The sequence below is a fragment of the Oncorhynchus masou genome, chromosome 33 (assembly GCF_036934945.1).
Source record: "Oncorhynchus masou masou isolate Uvic2021 chromosome 33, UVic_Omas_1.1, whole genome shotgun sequence".
Lineage (NCBI taxonomy): Eukaryota > Metazoa > Chordata > Actinopteri > Salmoniformes > Salmonidae > Oncorhynchus > Oncorhynchus masou.
The window spans coordinates 13249809-13273719 of NC_088244.1; the positions used below are offsets into that span (position 1 = coordinate 13249809).

At 44.3% G+C, this 23911-nt stretch overlaps 2 protein-coding genes across 2 annotated transcripts; both read left to right on the forward strand.

Annotated features, from left to right (window-relative positions):
- The first annotated feature begins 46 nt into the window (after positions 1-46).
- Positions 47-9447, forward strand: LOC135527854 (E3 ubiquitin-protein ligase TRIM39-like). Its single transcript, XM_064956463.1, has 6 exons — positions 47-1074; positions 1194-1289; positions 1406-1633; positions 2569-2591; positions 2677-2795; positions 8022-9447. The coding sequence occupies exons 1-6, from the start codon at positions 670-672 to the stop codon at positions 8567-8569; spliced, it is 1419 nt and encodes a 472-aa protein (XP_064812535.1). The 5' UTR covers positions 47-669; the 3' UTR covers positions 8570-9447.
- A 97-nt stretch (positions 9448-9544) lies between these two features.
- Positions 9545-23639, forward strand: LOC135527852 (zinc-binding protein A33-like). The gene is made up of 6 exons (XM_064956461.1): positions 9545-10565; positions 16747-16842; positions 17147-17377; positions 18314-18336; positions 18422-18540; positions 22724-23639. The coding sequence occupies exons 1-6, from the start codon at positions 10161-10163 to the stop codon at positions 23269-23271; spliced, it is 1422 nt and encodes a 473-aa protein (XP_064812533.1). The 5' UTR covers positions 9545-10160; the 3' UTR covers positions 23272-23639.
- The last annotated feature ends 272 nt before the right edge of the window (positions 23640-23911 follow it).

The following is a 23911-nucleotide window of genomic DNA, read 5'->3' on the forward strand; positions in this document are numbered from 1 at the left end:
CAAATACTGTGTACACATACATGCACACACACGTACATACACAAGCACACATTCACAAACACTCACAAACTCCAGGCTCTTGTTTGGGGAGTTGGTTTGTTGTGTGGAGTCACCATCTTGCTCTTGGTAGACTGAATGTAAACTCCAGTCCAATGTAGGAGTTTCAGCTGCTGAAGTTGACTGCTTGGCACTTCCATACAGTTGCTGTCCATGGTGCTGAATTAACCAGAGACATAGATAGTCAGAATTCAGCTAACAGTCAAGTCAGATGAGGAGAAACCTTAGATCAGTTTATTTGGTACACATTTCATAAACCTGGCCTTTTGAAGCAATAAAATCCAGTTATATTTAACCAAACACTGACATCTAGCGGAAATGTCCTGCACAGACTCAAACTGATATAAAGACAACTCAGCAGAGAGCTCCACCCTACTCCTGCTTAACAGGAAGGAGAAACGCTCACAACAGAACAGCGCTGTGACATGCAGCTATTTAGAATTTTTGGTAAACAACCAAGAATCAAAACAACAATTGAAGACTAAGGAACACCGTCAGGAAAACAGAGATTTCAGATAAGTTCAGATAAGTTTTCGAAAGTGAACCTCAGTCAAAAGAGTTCAGAAGTCAGAAGTGAAAGTAAACCTTCATAACAGAGATAAGCAGTGAGAAATGGCCTCTAAAGCTTCACTCTCCGAGGTTGATTTCTCCTGTCCAGTATGCTGTGACATCTTCAAGGATCCTGTGGTCCTGTTGTGTAGCCACAGCTTCTGTAAAGCCTGTCTGGAGGAATACTGGAAACAGAAGACATCTTGGGAATGTCCAGTCTGCAGAAAGAAATCATCAATGGAATTTCCCCCCTGTAACCTGGTTTTAAAGAACCTGTGTGAGGCCTACTTACAGGACAGAAGCCAGAGAGCTTCAGCAGGGCCTGAGGTGCTCTGCAGTCAACACAGTGAGAAACTCAAGCTCTTCTGTCTGGAGGATAAACAGCCCATCTGTTTGGTGTGTCAAACTTCCAAAAAGCATAAAAGCCATGACTGCTGCCCAATAGATGAAGCTGTACTGGATCATAAGGTAGGAGATGTATTTAACGCTACTTGACTTACGGCATATATTGTGGAATGTGAATAAAGATCTGTGTGAATCCAATCCTTTTACCCACAGCATATCGTTGAAATGTTGTTTCATTCCAGGAGGAACTCAAGACTTCACTGAAGCCCTTACAGGAGAAATTGAAGGTCTTTGGAGAAGTTAAACTAACCTGTCATAAAACAGCCAACCACATCAAAGTAAGAATACAGAGTGAAGCTGAAATACAATGATACTGTGAAGATTTATCATAACCCTGTGGAATTATGGATAATCAATTATTTATATTTTTGACATTCCTCTCTACTGTCTCCAGAGCCAGGCCCAGCACACAGAGAGGCTGATTAAGATGAGGTTTGAGAAGCTTCATCAGTTTCTATATGAGGAAGAGAGAGCCAGGATAGCTGAACTGAAGGAGGAAGAGAAGCAGAAGAGTCAGATGATGAAGAAGAAGATTGAGAAGATGAGCAGAGAGATATCACTTTCAGACACAATCAGAACCATAGAAGAAGAGCTGGGAGCTGAGGACATCTCATTCCTGCAGGTAAGGACTAATCTACCTATAAATCAACTCCCAAATCAAATCAAATTTTATTTGTCACATACACATGGTTAGCAGATGTTAATGCGAGTGTAGCAAAATGCTTTTGCTTCCAGTTCAGACAATGCAGTAATAACCAACAAGTAATCTAACTAACAATTCCAAAACTAATTTCTTATACACAGTGTAAGGGGATAAAGAATATGTACATAAAGATATGAATGTGTGATGGTGCAGAGCAGTATAGGCAAGATACAGTAGATGGTATCGAGTACAGTATATACATATGAGATGAGTATGTAAACAAAGTGGCATAGTTAAAGTGGCTAGTGATACATGTATTACATAAGGATGCAGTAGATGATAGAGTACAGTATATACATATACATATGAGATGAATAATGTAGGGTATGTAAACATTATATAAGGTAGCATTGTTTAAAGTGGCTAGTGATATATTTTACATCCTTTCCCATCAATTCCCATTATTGAAGTGGCTGGAGTTGAGTCAGTGTGTTGGCAGCAGCCACTCAATGTTAGTGGTTGCTGTTTAACAGTCTGATGGCCTTGAGATAGAAGCTGTTTTTCAGTCTCTCGGTCCCAGCTTTGATGCACCTGTACTGACCTCGCCTTCTGGGTGATAGCGGGGTGAACAGGCAGTGGCTTGGGTGGGTGTTGTCCTTGATGATCTTTGTGGCCTTCCTGTAACATCGGGTGGTGTAGGTGTCCTGGAGGGCAGGTAGTTTGCCCCCGGTGATACGTTGTGCAGACCTCACTACCCTCTGGAGAGCCTTACGGTTGAGGGTGGAGCAGTTGCCGTACCAGGCGGTGATACAGCCCGCCAATTAGCCCGCCCTATCAATTATGAAATAAATATTGTAGTAATTGATTTTCTAAGATCAATACATCTATTAACATGTTATTTTGTTTCCCAACAGAACTACAAGGATACAGTGAAAAGGTAATGGGACTTTATTATGTCTCTCTCTTCTCTGTGGTTCTGTATCAAACCCAACAGCAACACTGACTCCTGAATGTTCTTCCAGAGCCCAGTGTACACTGCCAGATCCAGAGAGGGTTTCAGGAGCGCTGATCGATGTGGCAAAGTACCTGGGAAACCTGCAGTTCAGAGTCTGGGAGAAGATGCAGGGAGTAGTTCAGTACAGTAAGTAGGTCTTTGAGATATAATGGGTATTAAACACTGAGTGTACAAAACATTAAGAACAACAGCTCTTTCAAAGATAAGGCTATGATCCCTTATTGATGTCACTTATTAAATCCACTTCAATCATTGTAGATAAAGGGGAGGAGACAGGTTTAAGAAGGATTTTTAGCCCTTGAGACAGTTGAGAAATGGATTGTGTATGTGTGCCATTCACAGGGGGAATAGGCAAGACGTAAGTGCCTTTGAATGGGTATGGTAGTTGGTGCCAGGGACACTGGTTTGTGTCAAGAACTGCAACTCTGCTGGGCTTTTCACGCTCAACATTTTCCCGTGAATATCTACAATGATCCACTATGGGAAGCATTGGATTCAACATGCGCCAGCAAACTGAATATTAGGAATGTGTTCTTAAATGTTTTGTACACAGTGTATATTGGACCAATACTGTAACTCTCCAATACTGAAAAAAATAGAGAGCGAATGATATTTAGAATTGCCTATATTCTGCCCTTGAGTTGCGTTCCCATGCAAAACGAGACAGATAGCTAACAACTGTCTAAAATAAAACTCCCAAGGCCTGACTTTTCTTGAATTAATATATTGAAAATGTTTGTGTTGTGAAACTGCAAAATACAGAAAAGAATATACTTTAATATTCAATTCACGTCGAAATACTGTTGCTGTACATTATACATTTGAAGTTGCATAAATACAAAGCACATGCTAAGGTACTGTAATGAAACAGACCTCGAACCCTCGACCTTCTCGCCCGAAGTCCAGCGCTCTATCGACCGTGCCGCAAAAGCATGTTCAAACGGCAGAGTCGATTTCCGCGATTATAAACCCCGGGTTGTTACAGTACCATGACTCTGGCATGATACCAAAGCATATAGCTAATTGTTACTCATATGGTAATTGGCTAACTTCTTTCATTACTCTAATAATATACAACCATCTCTGAATAACAATGCATATTACACTAGAAACAGTAACACAACTACAAAATTGTATATTTTACCATTTGTTTGCATGACGCACGTGCAAAGTAATACAGCTGACAACATACATGAAAGGCAAGGCAATTTGTGTGAGTAAATGCAACCAACATTGATATGTAAGAAATTCTATCAATAACAACATTATCATCACTAGCAATATGCTTGAATCGAATTTACAAATATTTTACGAGGCTGAAACGTGACAAGAGATCTGCACTGAAAGACCTGCACCGTTGCATTGTTTTTAGCTGCTTCTCGGCGTCTCCTCCTGTTTCCTTTTGCATGTCTCTTCCTGTTTTCCTTACAGTCTAAGTACCAGAAAGCTCCACTAGGGGGCGGAAAACACAGTGGAACACAATGAAATCCATTTAAACCATTGTATCCATTTAAATCCATTGAAACCATAAAATAATTACCTTCTAGGAGGATGGCAGCACAACCTACATAAAAAAACATACATTTGCTTTGTACGTTTTCAGAGGATCTTCCAATAAGTAATGTGCACATACAGTTGAAGTCAGAGGTTTATATACACCTTAGCCAAATGCATCTGTACTCAGTTTTTCACAATTCCTGACATTTAATCCTAGTAAAAATTCCCTGTTTTAGGTCAGTTAGGATCACCACTTTATATTAAGAATGTTAAATGTCAGAATAATAGTAGAGAGAATGATTTATTTCAGCTTTTATTTCTTTCATCACATTCCCAGTGGGTCAGAAGTTTACATAAACTCAATTGATATATAGTAACATTGCCTTTAAATTGTTTGACTTGGGTCAAACGTTTCAGGTAGCCTTCCACAAGCTTCCCACAATAAGGTGGGTGAATTTGGGCCCATTCCTCCTGACAGAGCTGGTGTAACTGTCAGAAGGAATGCTCCCCGTAGCCAGGCCCGTGCGGCGAGGTGGAATTGCCAGAGCTGCCGGTTTGTATAGGCCTCCTTGCTTGCACACGCTTTTTAAGTTCTGCCCACAATTTTTCTATGGGATTGAGGTCAGAGCTTTGTGATGGCCACTCCAATACCTTGACTTTGTTGTCCTTAAACCATTTTGACACAACTTTGGAAGTATGCTTGGGGTCATTGTCCATTTGGAAGACCCGTTTGCGACCAAGCTTTAACTTCCTGACTGATGTCTTGAGATGTTGCTTTAATATATCCACATAATTTTCCTACCTCATGATGCCATCTATTTTGTGAAGTGCACCAGTCCCTCCTGCAGCAAAGCACCCCCACAACATGATGCTGCCACCCCCGTGCTTCACGGTTGGGATGGTATTCTTCGGCTTGCAAGCCTCCCTATTTTTCCTCCAAACATAATGATGGTCATTATGGCCAAACAATTCTGGTCTTGTTTCATCAGACCGGAGGACATTTCTCCAAAAAGTACGATCTTTGTCCCCATGTGCAGTTGCAAACCGTAGTCTGGCTTTTTTATGGAGGTTTTGGAGCAGTGGCTTCTTCCTAGCTGAGCAGCCTTTCAGGTTATGTCTGCATTGTGTCCCACCACCCGCCAACCCCACTTTTTACGTTACTGCTACTCTCTGTTCATCATATATGCATAGTCACTTTAACCATACCTACATGTACATACTACCTCAATAAGCCTGACTAACCGGTGTCTGTATATAGCCTTGCTCCTCTTATTTTCAAATGTCTTTTTACTGTTGTTTTAATTCTTTACTTACCTACAAACACACAAACACACACACATATACTTTTTTTTTTATCTCCGCACTATTGGTTAGAGCCTGTAAGTAAGCATTTCACTATAAGGTCTACCAACACCTGTTGTATTCGGTGCACATGACTTTGATTTGATATAGGACTTGTTTTACTCTGGATATAGATACTTTTGTGCCTGTTTCCTCCAGCATCTTCACAGGGTCCTTTGCTGTTGTTCTGGGATTGATTTGCACTTTTCACACCAAAGTACTTTCATCTCTAGGAGACAGAACGCGTCTCCTTCCTGAGAGGTATGACGGCTGTGTGGTCCCATGGTGTTTATATTTGAGTACTATTGTTTGTTCAGATGAATGTGGTACCTTCAGGCGTTTGGCAATTGCTCCAAAGGATGAACCAGACTTGTGGAGGTCTACAATTTTTTTTCTGAGGTTTTGGCTGATTTCTTTTGATTTTCCAATGATGTCAAGCAAAGAGGCACTGAGTTTGAAGGTAGGCCTTGAAATACATCCACAGACACCTCCAATTGACTCAAATGATGTCAATTAGCCGAGCAGAAGATTATAAAGCCATGACATTTTCTGGAATTTTCCAAGCTGTTTAAAGGCACAGTCAACTTAGTGTATGTAAACTTCTGACCCACTGGAATTGTGATACAGTGAATTATAAGTGAAATAATCTGTCTGTAAACAATAGTTGGAAAAATGACTTGTGTCCTGCACAAAGTAGATGTCTTAACCGACTTGCCAAAACTATAGTTTGTCAACAAGACATTTGTGGAGTGGTTGAAAAACAAGCTTTAATGACTCCAACCTAAGTGTTTGTAAACTTCCAACTTCAACAGTATATATGTCACGCTCTGACCTTAGTTCTTTTGTCTTTGTTTTAGTATGGTCAGGGTGTGCGTTGGGTGGGTTGTCTATATTCTTTTTTCTATGATTTGTGATTTCTGTGTTTGGCCTGGTATGGTTCTCAATCAGAGGCAGTTGTCAATCGTTGTCCATGATTGAGAATCATACTTAGGTAGCCTGGTTTCCCACTTGTGTTTCGTGGGTGTTTAATTTCCGTGTCAGTGTTTGTTCCACACAGAACTGTTTGGTTATTTCACGTGTCGTTTATGGTTTTGTTTCAGTGTTCGCTTGTTTAAATAAAGAGCATGAACACATACCACGCTGCACATTTGTCCTCCGATCCTTACTACTCCTCCTCGTCGAGGAAGACAGTCGTTACAGAAACACCCACCACCAAAGGGTCAAGCAGATTGGTAACGGGCAGCAGCAGCGATCTCAGGACTCCTGGACATGGGAGGAAATTCTGGACCGCAAGGGACCCTGAGCTCAGGCTGGGGAATATAGCCGCCCCAAGGCAGAGCTGGAGGCAGCGAAAGCGGAGAGGCGGCGGTATGAGGAGGTTGGAAGCCCGAGGCAGCCCCAAAAATGTATTGGGGGGCGGCACACAGGGAGTGTGGCTAAGTCAAGTAGGAGACCTGAGCCAACTCCCCGTGCTTACCGTGGAGAAAGAGGGACCGGGCAGGCACCGTGTTATGCCGTGAGGTGCACGGTGTCCCAGGTGCGCAGGCATAGCCCGGTGCGGTACATAGCAGCACCTCGTATCGGCCGGGCTAGAGTGAGCATCGAGCCAGGTGCCATGAAGCCAGCTCAGCGCATCTGGTCTCCAGCGCGTTTCCTCGGGCCAGGGTACATGACACCAGCCCCACGCATGGTGTCCCCGGTTCGCCAGCACAGCCCAGTGCGGGCTATTCCACCTCACCGCACTGGCCTGGCTACGGGGAGCATTCAGCCAGGTAGGGTTGGGCAGGCTCGGTGCTCGAGACCTCAAGTGCACCATCACGGTCCGGTCTATCCGGTGCCACCTCCACGCACCAGCCCTCCGGTGGCAGCCCCCCGCACCAGGCTGTCTCTCCGTCTTTCCGTCTCCCCCCAACAGGTGCTCCCGTCTGTCCTGAGCTGCCAGAGTCTCCCGTCTGTCCTGAGCTGCCAGAACCGTCCGTCACTCGCCCTTCACTCTGGACCTGCCGGAGTCTCCCGCCTGTGCGGTGCTGCCGGAATTTCCCGTCCATTAGGGACCCATTGCTAGGGTCCCCAGTCCGAGGTCGGTGGCGAGGGTCGCCGTGTTAAAGAGGCCACAGAGGCGGGGTAAAAGGCGGACAAAGACTATGGTGGAGTCGGGTCAACGTCCCGCGCCAGAGCCACCACCGCAGACAGCTGTCAATCGTTGTCCCTGATTGAGAACCATACTTAGGTAGCCTGGTTTCACGTTTGAGTTGTGGGTGTTTATTTTCTGTTCTGTGTTTTAGTTCACCGTTCAGGACTGTTTCATTTATCGTGTTTATTTTATTTTTTTGTATTCGTAAAAGGCATAATGAATACTTACCACGCTACACCTTGGTCCTCCTCTCTTTCTCCCAACGACGAACGTTACAATATAACACAAAGCATACAACACATAGCATTATATATCATATACAGTAATGTATTCCCTCTTCATTTTAATTAACATAGTGTGTTTGTGTTCTCTCTGTCCAGCTCCAGTGACTCTGGACCCCAACACTTCCCACCCACATCTCATCCTGTCTGATGATCTGACCAGTGTGAGATACAGTGATGAGAAACAGCAGCTTCCTGACAACCCAGAGAGGTTTGATGAGGAAGAAACTGTCCTGGGTTTTGAGGGTTTTAACTCAGGAACACACAGCTGGGACATTGATGTTGGGGAGAATATATACTGGTACCTGGGTGTGATCACAGAGTCTGTCCAGAGGAAGGGAGACAGTGGATATTGGGATGGATCCTGGGGTGTGTTGTTTGGTGGTGGTGATTATAACACACATGTACCAAAGCAGCCACTCACCCCCCTCACAGTGAGACAGAATCCCCAGAGGATCAGAGTGCAGCTAGACTGGGAAGGAGGAAAGCTGTCCTTCTCTGACCCTGTCAATAACACACATCTACACACATTCACACACACTTTCACTGAGAGAGTCCTTCCATTCATCTGCACTGGCTTTTGTCCCCTCCCTCTCAGGGTTTTACCAGGGAAGGTGTCTGTATCAGTGGATACTGTCTCTGTCTGAATCAGGGACTAACAGGATGTAAATGAGTCAGTAACACTCACTGATGTCCTTCATTAAGATTCTCACAGAGGGAGGACACACTGTGATGTAGTAGAGGGGACCTTCGTCCATTAACTCAGGAGCACACAGCTGGGACATTGATGTTGGGGAGAATACATTCTGGTGCCTGGGTGTGACCCCAGAGTCTGTCTGGATCTTCCTCCATTAAGAACACTCCTGCTGAAACATTTGCACCTGTCAGAAAATCGTCACTATTATAATACTCTATCACAATAATCACTGTTAATATTACAATAATCATTATTCATATTACAATAACAATTATTCATATGACAATAATCACTATTAATATTAGAATAACCATTATTAATATTACAATAATCACTACTAATACTACAATAACCATTATTCATATTACAATAACCACTATTAATATTACAATAATCACTATTAATATTACAATAACCATTATTAATATTACAATAATCACTGTTACTATACAATAATCAATATTAATACTATTTATCTAACACTTTCACCTGTCAGACAATAATCTCTAACATCTGAACAAGTTTCCCAACATTTTAGTTGTGTGTTAACAGAGATTGGTCAAACAGTGGTAGTCATCACTATTATAGAATATAAATGTCACCTGTTGGTTGTTGGGTTTTCTTTTTACCACATTTGGATGTTGTCACTGGTTATGTCAACACTGTTATGTATCCCAGTCAACTTGGGCTCCCTGAAAAACATTTGCTGTACAGTGTTGTGGCCTTGGACCAAGACTCCGTTAACTAGCTTATTAACACCAACACATGTAACACATGTCTATGGATTGTAACACATTTTCATCAAATTAACATGTTAAATTATCTCAACGGTCTTCCATCTGTGTTGGATCATGGGGTTAAATTAAGATCAGCTGCACACAAATACTGTGTACACATACATGCACACACACGTACATACACAAGCACACATTCACAAACACAACTCCAGGCTCTTGTTTGGGGAGTTGGTTTGTTGTGTGGAGTCACCATCTTGCTCTTGGTAGCCTGAATGTAAACTCCAGTCCAATGTAGGAGTTTCAGCTGCTGAAGTTGACTGCTTGGCACTTCCATACAGTTGCTGTCCATGGTGCTGAATTAACCAGAGACATAGATAGTCAGAATTCAGCTAACAGTCAAGTCAGATGAGGAGAAACCTTAGATCAGTTTATTTGGTACATTTCATAAACCTGGCCTTTTGAAGCAATAAAATCCAGTCATATTTAACCAAACACTGACATCTTGTGGAAGTGTCCTGCACAGACTCAAACTGATATAAAGACAACTCAGCAGAGCTCCACCCTACTCCTGCTGAACAGGAAGGAGAAACGCTCACAACAGAACAGCGCGCTGTAACATTCAGCTATTTAGAATTTTTGGTAAACAACCAAGAATCAAAACAACAATTGAAGACTAAGGAACACCGTCAAGAAAACAGAGATTTCAGATAAGTTCAGATAAGTTTTCGAAAGTGAACCTCAGTCAAAAGAGTTCAGAAGTCAGAAGTGAAAGTAAACCTTCATAACAGAGATAAGCAGTGAGAAATGGCCTCTAAAGCTTCTCTCTCCGAGGTTGATTTCTCCTGTCCTGTGTGTCGTAACATCTTCAAGGATCCTGTGGTCCTGTTGTGTAGCCACAGCTTCTGTAAAGCCTGTCTGGAGGAATACTGGAAACAGAAGACATCTTGGGAATGTCCAGTCTGCAGAAAGAAATCATCAATGGAATTTCCCCCCTGTAACCTGGTTTTAAAGAACCTGTGTGAGGCCTACTTACAGGACAGAAGCCAGAGAGCTTCAGCAGGGTCTGAGGTGCTCTGCAGTCAACACAGTGAGAAACTCAAGCTCTTCTGTCTGGAGGATAAACAGCCCATCTGTTTGGTGTGTCAAACTTCCAAAAAGCATAAAAGCCATGACTGCTGCCCAATAGATGAAGCTGTACTGGATCATAAGGTAGGAGATGTATTTATCACTACAATTAACAAAATCGGTACCGGTGCCCCCTGTATATAGCTTCCACACTGACTTTGTACCGGTGCCCCCTGTATATAGCTTCCACACTGACTCCATACCGGTGACCCTGTATATAGCTTCCACACTGACTTTGTACCGGTGCCCCCTGTATATAGCTTCCACACTGACTTCGTACCGGTGCCCCCTGTATATAGCTTCCACACTGATTTTGTACCGGTGCCCCCTGTATATAGCTTCCACACTGACTTCGTACCGGTGCCCCCTGTATATAGCTTCCACACTGATTTTGTACCGGTGCCCCCTGTATATAGCTTCCACACTGACTTTGTACCGGTGCCCCCTGTATATAGCTTCCACACTGACTTTGTACCGGTGCCTCCTGTATATAGCTTCCACACTGACTTTGTACCGGTGTCCCCTGTATATAGCTTCCACACTGACTTTGTACCGGTGTCCCCTGTATATAGCTTCCACACTGACTTTGTACCGGTGCCCCCTGTATATAGCTTCCACACTAACTCGGTACCGGTGCCCCCTGTATATAGCTTCCACACTGACTTTGTACCGGTGCCCCCTGTATATAGCTTCCACACTGACTTTGTACCGGTGCCCCCTGTATATAGCTTCCACACTGACTTTGTACCGGTGCCCCCTGTATATAGCTTCCACACTGACTTCGTACCGGTGCCCCCTGTATATAGCTTCCACACTGACTTCGTACCGGTGCCCCTTGTATATAGCTTCCACACTGACTTCGTACCGGTGCCCCCTGTATATAGCTTCCACACTGATTTTGTACCGGTGCCCCCTGTATATAGCTTCCACACTGACTCGGTACCGGTGCCCCCTGTATATAGCTTCCACACTGACTCGGTACCGGTGCCCCCTGTATATAGCTTCCACACTAACTCGGTACCGGTGCCCCCTGTATATAGCTTCCACACTGACTTTGTACCGGTGCCCCCTGTATATAGCTTCCACACTAACTCGGTACCGGTGCCCCCTGTATATAGCTTCCACACTGACTTTGTACCGGTGTCCCCTGTATATAGCTTCCACACTGACTTTGTACCGGTGTCCCCTGTATATAGCTTCCACACTGACTTTGTACCGGTGCCCCCTGTATATAGCTTCCACACTAACTCGGTACCGGTGCCCCCTGTATATAGCTTCCACACTGACTTTGTACCGGTGCCCCCTGTATATAGCTTCCACACTGACTTTAAGCTTCACACTGACTTTGACTCGGTACGGTGCCCCCTACCGGTGCCCCCTGTATATAGCTTCCACACTGACTTTGTACCGGTGCCCCCTGTATATAGCTTCCACACTGACTTCTGTACCGGTGCCCCCTGTATATAGCTTCCACACTGACTTCGTACCGGTGCCCCCTGTATATAGCTTCCACACTGACTTCGTACCGGTGCCCCCTGTATATAGCTTCCACACTGATTTTGTACCGGTGCCCCCTGTATATAGCTTCCACACTAACTCGGTACCGGTGCCCCCTGTATATAGCTTCCACACTGACTTTGTACCGGTGCCCCCTGTATATAGCTTCCACACTGACTTTGTACCGGTGCCCCCTGTATATAGCTTCCACACTGACTTTGTACCGGTGCCCCCTGTATATAGCTTCCACACTGACTTCGTACCGGTGCCCCCTGTATATAGCTTCCACACTGACTTCGTACCGGTGCCCCCTGTATATAGCTTCCACACTGACTTCGTACCGGTGCCCCCTGTATATAGCTTCCACACTGATTTTGTACCGGTGCCCCCTGTATATAGCTTCCACACTAACTCGGTACCGGTGCCCGCCGTATATAGCTTCCACACTGACTTTGTACCGGTGCCCCCTGTATATAGCTTCCACACTGATTTTGTACCGGTGCCCCCTGTATATAGCTTCCACACTGACTCGGTACCGGTGCCCCCTGTATATAGCTTCCACACTGACTCGGTACCGGTGCCCCCTGTATATAGCTTCCACACTAACTCGGTACCGGTGCCCCCTGTATATAGCTTCCACACTGACTTTGTACCGGTGCCCCCTGTATATAGCTTCCACACTGACTTTGTACCGGTGCCCCCTGTATATAGCTTCCACACTGACTCGGTACCGGTGCCCCCTGTATATAGCTTCCACACTGACTTTGTACCGGTGCCCCCTGTATATAGCTTCCACACTGACTTTGTACCGGTGCCCCCTGTATATAGCTTCCACACTGACTTTGTACCGGTGCCCCCTGTATATAGCTTCCACACTGACTTTGTACCGGTGCCCCCTGTATATAGCTTCCACACTAACTCGGTACCGGTGCCCCCTGTATATAGCTTCCACACTGACTTCGTACCGGTGCCCCCTGTATATAGCTTCCACACTAACTCGGTACCGGTGCCCCCTGTATATAGCTTCCACACTGACTTTGTACCGGTGCCCCCTGTATATAGCTTCCACACTGACTTTGTACCGGTGCCCCCTGTATAAAGCCTCATTATTGTTATTCTTATTGTGTTACTTTTATTATTACTTTTTATTTTAGTCTACTAGGTAAATATTTTCTTAACTCTTCTTGAACGGCACTGTTGGTTAAGGGCTTGTCAGTTAAGTTAGCATTTCATGGTGAAGTCTACACTTGTTGTATTTGGCGCATGTGACAAAGAACGTTGGATTTGATTTGACTTACAGAATGTGGGTAGCAGGTAGCCACCCACGGGTCGCTGTTGATAATAGCAGACCTTTACCATCCTCTCCAAGGGTGTCTCAGGTGAAGTTAGGATATACAGAAACCACCCTTCCAATTCACATGTGTATTAAAAATCAAATCAAATCAAATCAAATTTTATTTGTCACATACACATGGTTAGCAGATGTTAATGCGAGTGTAGCGAAATGCTTGTGCTTCTAGTTCCGACAATGCAGTAATAACCAACAAGTAATCTAACTAACAATTCCTAAACTACTGTCTTATACACAGTGTAAGGGGATAAAGAATATGTACATAAGGATATTTGAATGAGTGATGGTACAGAGCAGCATAGGCAAGATACAGTAGACAGTATCGAGTACAGTATATACATATGAGATGAGTATGTAAACAAAGTGGCATAGTTAAAGTGGCTAGTGATACATGTATTACATAAGGATGCAGTCGATGATATAGAGTACAGTATATACGTATGCATCTGAGATGAATAATGTAGGGTAAGTAACATTATATAAGGTAGCATTGTTTAAAGTGGCTAGTGATATATTTACATCATTTCCCATCAATTCCCATTATTAAAGTGGCTGGAGTTGAGTCAGTGTCAGTGTGTTGGCAGCAGCCACTCAATGTTAGTGGTGGCTGTTTAACAGTCTGATGGACTTGAGATAGAAGCTGTTTTTCAGTCTCTCGGTCCCAGCTTTGATGCACCTGTACTGACCTCGCCTTCTGGATGATAGCGGGGTGAACAGGCAGTGGCTCGGGTGGTTGATGTCCTTGATGATCTTTATGGCCTTCCTGTAACATCGGGTGGTGTAGGTGTCCTGGAGGGCAGGTAGTTTGCCCCGGTGATGCGTTGTGCAGACCTCACTACCCTCTGGAGAGCCTTACGGTTGAGGGCGGAGCAGTTGCCGTACCAGGCGGTGATACATCCCGCCAGGATGCTCTCGATTGTGCATCTGTAGAAGTTTGTGAGTGCTTTTGGTGACAAGCCGAATTTCTTCAGCCTCCTGAGGTTGAAGAGGCGCTGCTGCGCCTTCTTCACGATGCTGTCTGTGTGAGTGGACCAATTCAGTTTGTCTGTGATGTGTATGCCGAGGAACTTAAAACTTGCTACTCTCTCCACTACTGTTCCATCGATGTGGATAGGGGGTGTTCCCTCTGCTGTTTCCTGAAGTCCACAATCATCTCCTTAGTTTTGTTGACGTTGAGTGTGAGGTTATTTTCCTGACACCACACTCCGAGGGCCCTCACCTCCTCCCTGTAGGCCGTCTCGTCGTTGTTGGTAATCAAGCCTACCACTGTTGTGTCGTCCGCAAACTTGATGATTGAGTTGGAGGCGTGCGTGGCCACGCAGTCGTGGGTGAACAGGGAGTACAGGAGAGGGCTCAGAACGCACCCTTGTGGGGCCCCAGTGTTGAGGATCAGCGGGGAGGAGATGTTGTTACCTACCCTCACCACCTGGGGGCGACCCGTCAGGAAGTCCAGTACCCAGTTGCACAGGGCGGGGTCGAGACCCAGGGTCTCGAGCTTGATGACGAGCTTGGAGGGTACTATGGTGTTGAATGCCGAGCTGTAGTCGATGAAGAGCATTCTCACATAGGTATTCCTCTTGTCCAGATGGGTTAGAGCAGTGTGCAGTGTGGTTGAGATTGCATCGTCTGTGGACCTATTTGGGCGGTAAGCAAATTGGAGTGGGTCTAGGGTGTCAGGTAGGGTGGAGGTGATATGGTCCTTGACTAGTCTCTCAAAGCACTTCATGATGACGGAAGTGAGTGCTACGGGGCGGTAGTCGTTTAGCTCAGTTACCTTAGCTTTCTTGGGAACAGGAACAATGGTGGCCCTCTTGAAGCATGTGGGAACAGCAGACTGGTATAGGGATTGATTGAATATGTCCGTAAACACACCAGCCAGCTGGTCTGCGCATGCTCTGAGGGCGCGGCTGGGGATGCCGTCTGGGCCTGCAGCCTTGCGAGGGTTAACACGTTTAAATGTTTTACTCACCTCGGCTGCAGTGAAGGAGAGACCGCATGTTTCCGTTGCAGGCCGTGTCAGTGGCACTGTATTGTCCTCAAAGCGGGCAAAAAAGACATCCTGGTCCGTGACTGGGCTGGATTTCTTCCTGTAGTCCGTGATTGACTGTAGACCCTGCCACATGCCTCTTGTGTCTGAGCCGTTGAATTGAGATTCTACTTTGTCTCTGTACTGACGCTTAGCTTGTTTGATAGCCTTACGGAGGGAATAGCTGCACTGTTTGTATTCGGTCATGTTACCAGACACCTTGCCCTGATTAAAAGCAGTGGTTCGTGCTTTCAGTTTCACGCGAATGCTGCCATCAATCCACGGTTTCTGGTTAGGGAATGTTTTAATCGTTGCTATGGGAACGACATCTTCAATGCACGTTCTAATGAACTCGCACACCGAATCAGCGTATTCGTCAATGTTGTTATCTGACGCAATACGAAACATGTCCCAGTCCACGTGGTGGAAGCAGTCTTGGAGTGTGGAGTCAGCTTGGTCGGACCAGCGTTGGACAGACCTCAGCGTGGGAGCTTCTTGTTTTAGTTTTTGTCTGTAGGCAGGTATCAGCGAAATGGAGTCGTGGTCAGCTTTTCCGAAAGGGGGGCGGGGCAGGGCCTTATATGCGTCACGGAAGTTAGAGTAACAGTGATCCAATGTTTTTCCACCCCTGGTTGCGCAATCGATATGCTGATAAAATTGAGGGAGTCTTGGTTTCAGATTAGCCTTGTTAAAATCCCCAGCAACAATTAATGCAGCCTCCGGATAAATGGTTTCCAGTTTGCAAAGAGTTAAATAAAATTCGTTCAGAGCCATCGATGTGTCTGCTTGGGGGGGATATATACGGCTGTGATTATAATCGAAGAGAATTCTCTTGGTAGATAATGCGGTCTACATTTGATTGTGAGGAATTCTAAATCAGGTGAACAGAAGGATTTGAGTTCCTGTATGTTTCTTTCATCGCACCATGCCTCGTTAGCCATAAGGCATACGCCCCCACCCCTCTTCTTACCAGAAAGGTGTTTGTTTCTATCGGCGCGATGCGTGGAGAAACCCGTTGGCTGCACCGCTTCGGATAGCGTCTCTCCAGTGAGCCATGTATCCGTGAAGCACAGAACGTTACAGTCTCTGATGTCCCTCTGGAATGCTACCCTTGCTCGGATTTCATCAACCTTGTTGTCAAGAGACTGGACACTGGCAAGAAGAATGCTAGGGAGTGGTGCACGGTGTGCCCGTCTCCGGAGTCTGACCAGAAGACCGCCTCGTTTCCCTCTTTTTCGTTTCCCTCTTTTCCCTCTTTTTGTATATGTTAGAATATCAGCTCCCACCTAATTATGTTTTTGTATGTGCATACAGTCAATGTGAATGAAGATCTGTGTGCCAATCCACTTATTTTACACACAGCACCTCTTTATAATGTTGTTTCATTCCAGGAGGAACTCAAGACTGCACTGGAGCCCTTACAGGAGAAGATGAAGGTCTTTAGAGAAGTTAAACTGAGCTGTGATCAAACAGCCAACCACATCAAGGTAAGAATACAGAGTGAAGCTGAGATACAGTGATACTGTGAAGATGTATCATAACCGTGTGGAATTATGGATATTGATGATTTCTTTGACATTCCTCTCTACTGGGGCGGCAGGGTAGCCTAGTGGTTAGAGCGTTGGACTAGTAACCGCAAGGTTGCAAGTTCAAACCCCTGAGCTGACAAGGTACACATCTGTCGTTCTGCCCCTGAACAGGCAGTTAACCCACTGTTCCTAGGCTGATTGAAAATAAGAATGTGTTCTTAACTGACTTGCCTAGTTAAATAAAGGTAAATACTGTCTCCAGAGCCAGGCCCAGCACACAGAGAGGCTGATTAAGATGGGGTTTAAGAATTTTCATCAGTTTCTATATCATGAAGAGAGAGCCAGGATAGCTGAACTGAAGGAGGAAGAGGAGCAGAAGAGTCAGATGATGAAGAAGAAGATTGAGAAGATGAGCAGAGAGATATCATCACTTTCAGACACAATCAGAACCATAGAAGAAGAGCTGGGAGCTGAGGACATCTCATTCCTGCAGGTAAGGACTAATCTACCTATAAATCAACTCCCAAATCAAATCAAATTTTATTTGTCACATACACATGGTTAGCAGATGTTAATGCGAGTGTAGCAAAATGCTTGTGCTTCCAGTTCAGACAATGCAGTAATAACCAACAAGTAATCTAACTAACAATTCCAAAACTAATTTCTTATACACAGTGTAAGGGGATAAAGAATATGTACATAAGGATATATGAATGAGTGATGGTGCAGAGCAGTATAGGCAAGATACAGTAGATGGTATTGAGTACAGTATATACATATGAGATGAGTATGTAAACAAAGTGGCATAGTTAAGTGGCTAGTGATACATGTATTACATAAGGATGCAGTAGATGATAGAGTACAGTATATACGTATACATATGAGATGAATAATGTAGGGTATGTAAACATTATATAAGGTAGCATTGTTTAAAGTGGCTAGTGATATATTTTACATCCTTTCCCATCAATTCCCATTATTGAAGTGGCTGGAGTTGAGTCAGTGTGTTGGCAGCAGCCACTCAATGTTAGTGGTTGCTGTTTAACAGTCTGATGGCCTTGAGATAGAAGCTGTTTTTCAGTCTCTCGGTCCCAGCTTTGATGCACCTGTACTGACCTCGCCTTCTGGGTGATAGCGGGGTGAACAGGCAGTGGCTTGGGTGGGTGTTGTCCTTGATGATCTTTGTGGCCGTCCTGTAACATCGGGTGGTGTAGGTGTCCTGGAGGGCAGGTAGTTTGCCCCCGGTGATACGTTGTGCAGACCTCACTACCCTCTGGAGAGCCTTATGGTTGAGGGCGGAGCAGTTGCCGTACCAGGCGGTGATACAGCCCGCCAATTAGCCCGCCCTATCAATTATGAAATAAATATTGTAGTAATTGATTTTCTAAGATCAATACATCTATTAACATGTTATTTTGTTTCCCAACAGAACTACAAGGATACAGTGAAAAGGTAATGGGACTTTATTATGTCTCTCTCTTCTCTGTGGTTCTGTATCAAACCCAACAGCAACACTGACTCCTGAATGTTCTTCCAGAGCCCAGTGTACACTGCCAGATCCAGAGAGGGTTTCAGGAGCGCTGATCGATGTGGCAAAGTACCTGGGAAACCTGCAGTTCAGAGTCTGGGAGAAGATGCAGGGAGTAGTTCAGTACAGTAAGTAGGTCTTTGAGATATAATGGGTATTAAACACTGAGTGTACAAAACATTAAGAACAACAGCTCTTTCAAAGATTTAGACTGACCAGGTGAAGCCACGATTCGTTATTGATGTCACTTGTTAAATCCACTTCAATCAGTGTAGGTAAAGGGGAGGAGACAAGTTTAAGAAAGATTTTAATCCTTGAGACTGTTGAAACATGGATTTTGTGCCATTCAGAGGGTGAATAGGCAAGACAAAAGATTGAATTGCCTTTGAACTTGGTGTGGTAGTTGGTGCCAGGCACACCGGTTTTTGTCAAGATCTGCTGCAACACGGATGGGGATTTCATGCTCAACAGTTTCCTGTGAGTATCAAGTATGAGCCACCACCCAAGGGACAACCAGCCATCTTGAAAGAACTGTGTGAAGCATTGGAGTCAGGATTGGATTGGATTGGATGGGCTTCCGACACTTTCTAGAGTCCTTTCCTGACGAATTGAGCCTGTTCTGATTGCAGAAAATATTAGGAAGATGTTATTAATGTTTTGTACACACTGTATATTGGACCACCACTATTACTCTCCAATACTGAAAAAATAGACAGTGAATGGTATTTAGAATTATTTACATACTGTACATTTATTTTGTACGTTTACAGCGGATCTTCCAATAATTAATCAAATCAAATTTTATTGGTCACATACACATGGTTAGCGGATGTTATTGCGACTGTAGCGAAATGTTTATCATGTGCACATACACTACCGTTCAAAAGTTTGGGGTCACTTAGACATTTCCTTGTTTTTGAAAGATAAGCTAAATATTTTGGCCATTAAAATAACATCAAATTGATCAGAAATACAGTGTCGACATTGTTAATGTTGTAAATTACTATTGTAGCTGGAAACGGCAGACTTTTAATGGAATATCTACATAGTCGTACAGCTGCCCATTATCAGCGACCATCACTCCTGTGTTCCAATGGCACGTTGTGTTAGCTATTCCAAGTTTATCATTTTAAAAGGCTAATTGATCATTAGAAAACCATTTTGCAAACATGTTAGCACAGCTGAAAACTATTGCGCTAAAGAAGCAATAAAGTTGTCCTTCTTTAGACTAGTTGGGTATCTGGAGCATCAGCATTTGTGGGTTCGATTAAAGGCTCAAAATGGCCAGAAACAAAGAACTTCATTCTGAAACTCGTAAGTCTATTCTTGTTCTGAGAAAGTAAGGCCATGCAAGAAACTGCCAAGAAACTGAAGATCTCGTACAATAGTGTGTACTACTCAAATCAAATCAAAGTTTTTGTCACGGGCACCGAATACAACAAGTGTGTACCTTACAGTGCTTACTTACAGGCTCTAACCAACAGAGCATAAAATGTGTTAGGTGAACAATGGTAAGTAAAGAAATAAAACAACAGTAAAAAGACATGCTATCTACAGTAGCGAGACTATAAAAGTAGTGAGGCGACATACAGACACCAGTTACTCAGGCTGATTGAGGTAGTATGTACATGTAGATATGGTTAAAGTGACTATGCATATATGATGAACAGAGAGTAGCAGTAGCGTAAAAGAGGGGTTGGCGGGGGTTGGGGGGCACACAATGCAAATAGAACTGATTTAAGTTTCCCTGCATTAACTTCTTATTTCACTTATCCAGTGAAATGTGTCCGAAATTCAAACTACAGAATTATAAATATTTAACTTCCATAACATCACAAGTGTAATACATCAAAATAAAGCTTAACTTCTTGTTATTAATCCAGCCGCTGTGTCAGATTTCAAAAAGGCTTTACGGCGAAAGCACACCATGCGATTATCTGAGGACAGCACCCGCATAGAAAAGCATGAAAAACATATTTCAACCAGGCAGGTGCGCCACGGAAGTCAGAAATAGCGATATAATAAATGCCTTACCTTTGATCTTCTACTGTTGGCACTCCAAAAGGTCCCAGATACACCACAAATGGTCATTTTGTTTGATAATGTCCTTTATATCCATAAAAACTCAGTTTAACTGGCGCGCTTCAGTCAATAATCCACCCAGTTTCCCTCCATCAAAATGCACACAAAATGATTCCCAAACGTTTCTAATAAACTTTTCCAAACAAGTCAAACAACGTTTATAATCAAACCTTAGATACCCTAATACGTAAATAAATTATCAAATTTAAGACAGAGAATTGTTATTGTCTTTACCGGAGAAAAATACAAAAGAGCACGCTCTCTTCCATGCGCTTGGAAACACTACAGCCAAAATGGGAGCCACCTAGAAAAACTTCAATTTCTGGCTCATTTTTCCAAAAACCAGCATGAAACTCTTTCCAAAGACTGACATCTAGTGGAAGCCCTAGGAACTGCAATCTGGGAGGATTTCGCCTTATAATAGAAGTGACAGCTATTGAAAACAGTGGTAGACTGAAATATTGTTTTTTTGGGATGGTTTGTCCTCAGGGTTTCGCCTTCCATATCAGTTCTATTATACTCACAGACCAAATTGTAACAGTTTTAGAAACTTTAGAGTGTTTTCTATCCAAATCTACCAATTATATGGATATGCTAGCTTGGGCCTGAGTAACAGGCAGTTTACTTTGGGCACGCTTTTCATCTGGACGTGAAAATACTGCCCCCTACCCAAGAGAGGTTAAGGTCTTCGGCCACTAGGAGCGCCACCTCTGGGTGAGTTGTTTCCTGTTTCATTTTCCTTATACAGCTGACTGAGTGTGGTCTTAGTTCCAGCATCTGTCTGTGGTGGTAAATAAACAGCCACAAAAAGTATAGCTGAAAACTCTCTAGGTGAGTAGTGTGGCCTGCAATTTATCACAATATACTCCACTTCAGGCAAGCAAAATCTAGAGACTTCCTCAGATTTCGTGCACCAGCTGTTGTTTACAAATATGCGCAGACCGTTCCCCCCCCCCCTAGTCTTACTGGAGTGTGTTGTACTATCTTGCCGGTGCAGCGTATATCCCGCTAGCTCTATATCCATGTCGTCATTCAGCCACGATTCCGTGAAACATAGGTATATTACAGTTTTTGAAGTCCCGTTGGTAGGATATTCGTGATCGTACTTCGTCTAATTTATTGTCCAGTGATTGCACGTTGGCGAGTAGTATAGACGGTAGCAGCAGCTTTCCCAGTCGCTTTCGCCAGGGCCTGACCTGGCATCCGGTTCTTTGTCCTATGTACCTGCGTCGCTTACTCTTGCAAATAACCGGGATGTTGGTCCTGTGGGGTGTTTGGAGAATGTCTTGTGTGTCGTCTTTGTTGTAGAAAAAAATCTTAGTCTGATCCGAGGTGAGTGATCGCTGTCCTGATATCCAGAAGCTCTTTGTCTAATCCGAGGTGAGTAATCGCTGTCCTGATATCCAGAAGCTCTTTGTCTAATCCGAGGTGAGTGATCGCTGTCCTGACATCCAGAAGCTCTTTGTCTAATCCGAGGTGAGTGATCGCTGTCCTGACATCCAGAAGCTCTTTGTCTAATCCGAGGTGAGTGATCGCTGTCCTGACATCCAGAAGCTCTTTGTCTAATCCGAGGTGAGTAATCGCTGTCCTGATATCCAGAAGCTCTTTGTCTGATCCGAGGTGAGTGATCGCTGTCCTGACATCCAGAAGCTCTTTGTCTAATCCGAGGTGAGTAATCGCTGTCCTGATATCCAGAAGCTCTTTGTCTGATCCGAGGTGAGTGATCGCTGTCCTGATATCCAGAAGCTCTTTGTCTGATCCGAGGTGAGTGATCGCTGTCCTGACATCCAGAAGCTCTTTGTCTGATCCGAGGTGAGTGATCGCTGTCCTGACATCCAGAAGCTCTTTGTCTAATCCGAGGTGAGTGATCGCTGTCCTGACATCCAGAAGCTCTTTGTCTGATCCGAGGTGAGTGATCGCTGTCCTGATATCCAGAAGCTCTTTGTCTAATCCGAGGTGAGTAATCGCTGTCCTGACATCCAGAAACTCTTTGTCTAATCCGAGGTGAGTGATCGCTGTCCTGATATCCAGAAGCTCTTTGTCTGATCCGAGGTGATAAAAGAAATCTGCTTTTCCTTACAAAAACAAGGACATTTCTAAATGACCCCGATCTTTTGAACAGTGGTGTATGTAACACAAAACATACAACACATAGCATTATATATCATATGCAGTAATATATTCCCCCTACATTTGAATTAATCCAGTGTGTATGTGTTCTCTCTCCAGCTCCAGTTACTCTGGACTTCAACACTGCCCACCCAGATCTCATCCTGTCTGATGATCTGACCAGTGTGAGATACAGTGATGAGAAACAGCAGCTTCCTGACAACCCAGAGAGGTTTGATAGCCATAGAATGGTCCTGGGCTCTAAGGGTTTTAACTCAGGAACACACAGCTGGGACATTGATGTTAGGAAGAATAAAGGCTGGGACCTGGGTGTGATCACAGAGTCTGTCCAGAGGAAGGGATACAATGGTTATTGGCATAGATCCTGGGGTGTGTTGTTTGGTGGTGGTGATTATAACACACATGTACCAAATAAGCCACTCACTCCCCTCACAGTGAGACAGAATCCCCAGAGGATCAGAGTGCAGCTAGACTGGGAAGGAGGAAAGCTGTCATTCTCTGACCCTGTCAATAACACACATCTACACACATTCACACACACTTTCACTGAGAGAGTATTTCCATACATCAGGAATCTCTGTTTTCTCCACCCTCTGAGAGTGTTACCAGGTAAGGTGTCTGGATCAGTGGATACTGTCTCTGTCTGAATCAGGGACTAACAGGATGTAATTGAGTCAGTAACACCCCTTGATGTCCTTCATTAAGATTCTCACAGAGGGAGGACGCACTGTGATGGAGATTATCATTGTCTGACTCACCTGTTACTAATATAGAATGAATATGTAATCTGTTCTTTGTTGGTTTTATTTTTTACCACATTTACATTTTGTCTGGTTGTTTTAACCCCTGCACTATGTATCCCAATAAACTTGGGCTGCCTGAATGGCATTTGGCGTATAGTGTTGTGGCCTTGGACCATGCCTCTGTTAGCTAGCTTGTAGACAATGACACCATTAATGTATGTCTGTAGAGTGCAACACATTTTCAACCAATAAACATGTTTGAATTACCTGGAGCTGCTTCCCTCTGTGTTAGGATTATGGGGTTAAAGGTCAACTGTACACATATACTGTGTACACAGACAGTCAGGCAGGCAGGCAGGCAGGCAGGCAGACAGACAGACAGACAGACAGACAGACAGACAGGCAGGCAGGCAGGCAGGCAGGCAGGCAGGCAGGCAGGCAGGCAGGCAGGCAGACAGACAGACAGACAGACAGACAGACAGACAGACAGACAGACAGACAGACAGACAGACAGACAGACTCAATTCCTACAACCCTTTTGCCT

Bases quoted from the DNA above. Each gene is read 5' to 3' on its own strand.
- LOC135527854 (XM_064956463.1), top strand. From the start codon at position 670: ATGGCCTCTAAAGCTTCACTCTCCGAGGTTGATTTCTCCTGTCCAGTA. The intron at 1,075-1,193 runs GTAGGAGATGTA...GTTTCATTCCAG, and splicing joins AAGCTGTACTGGATCATAAG to GAGGAACTCAAGACTTCACT. The intron at 1,634-2,568 runs GTAAGGACTAAT...GTTTCCCAACAG, and splicing joins AGGACATCTCATTCCTGCAG to AACTACAAGGATACAGTGAA.
- LOC135527852 (XM_064956461.1), top strand. From the start codon at position 10,161: ATGGCCTCTAAAGCTTCTCTCTCCGAGGTTGATTTCTCCTGTCCTGTG. The intron at 16,843-17,146 runs GTAAGAATACAG...TACTGTCTCCAG, and splicing joins AAACAGCCAACCACATCAAG to AGCCAGGCCCAGCACACAGA. The intron at 17,378-18,313 runs GTAAGGACTAAT...GTTTCCCAACAG, and splicing joins AGGACATCTCATTCCTGCAG to AACTACAAGGATACAGTGAA.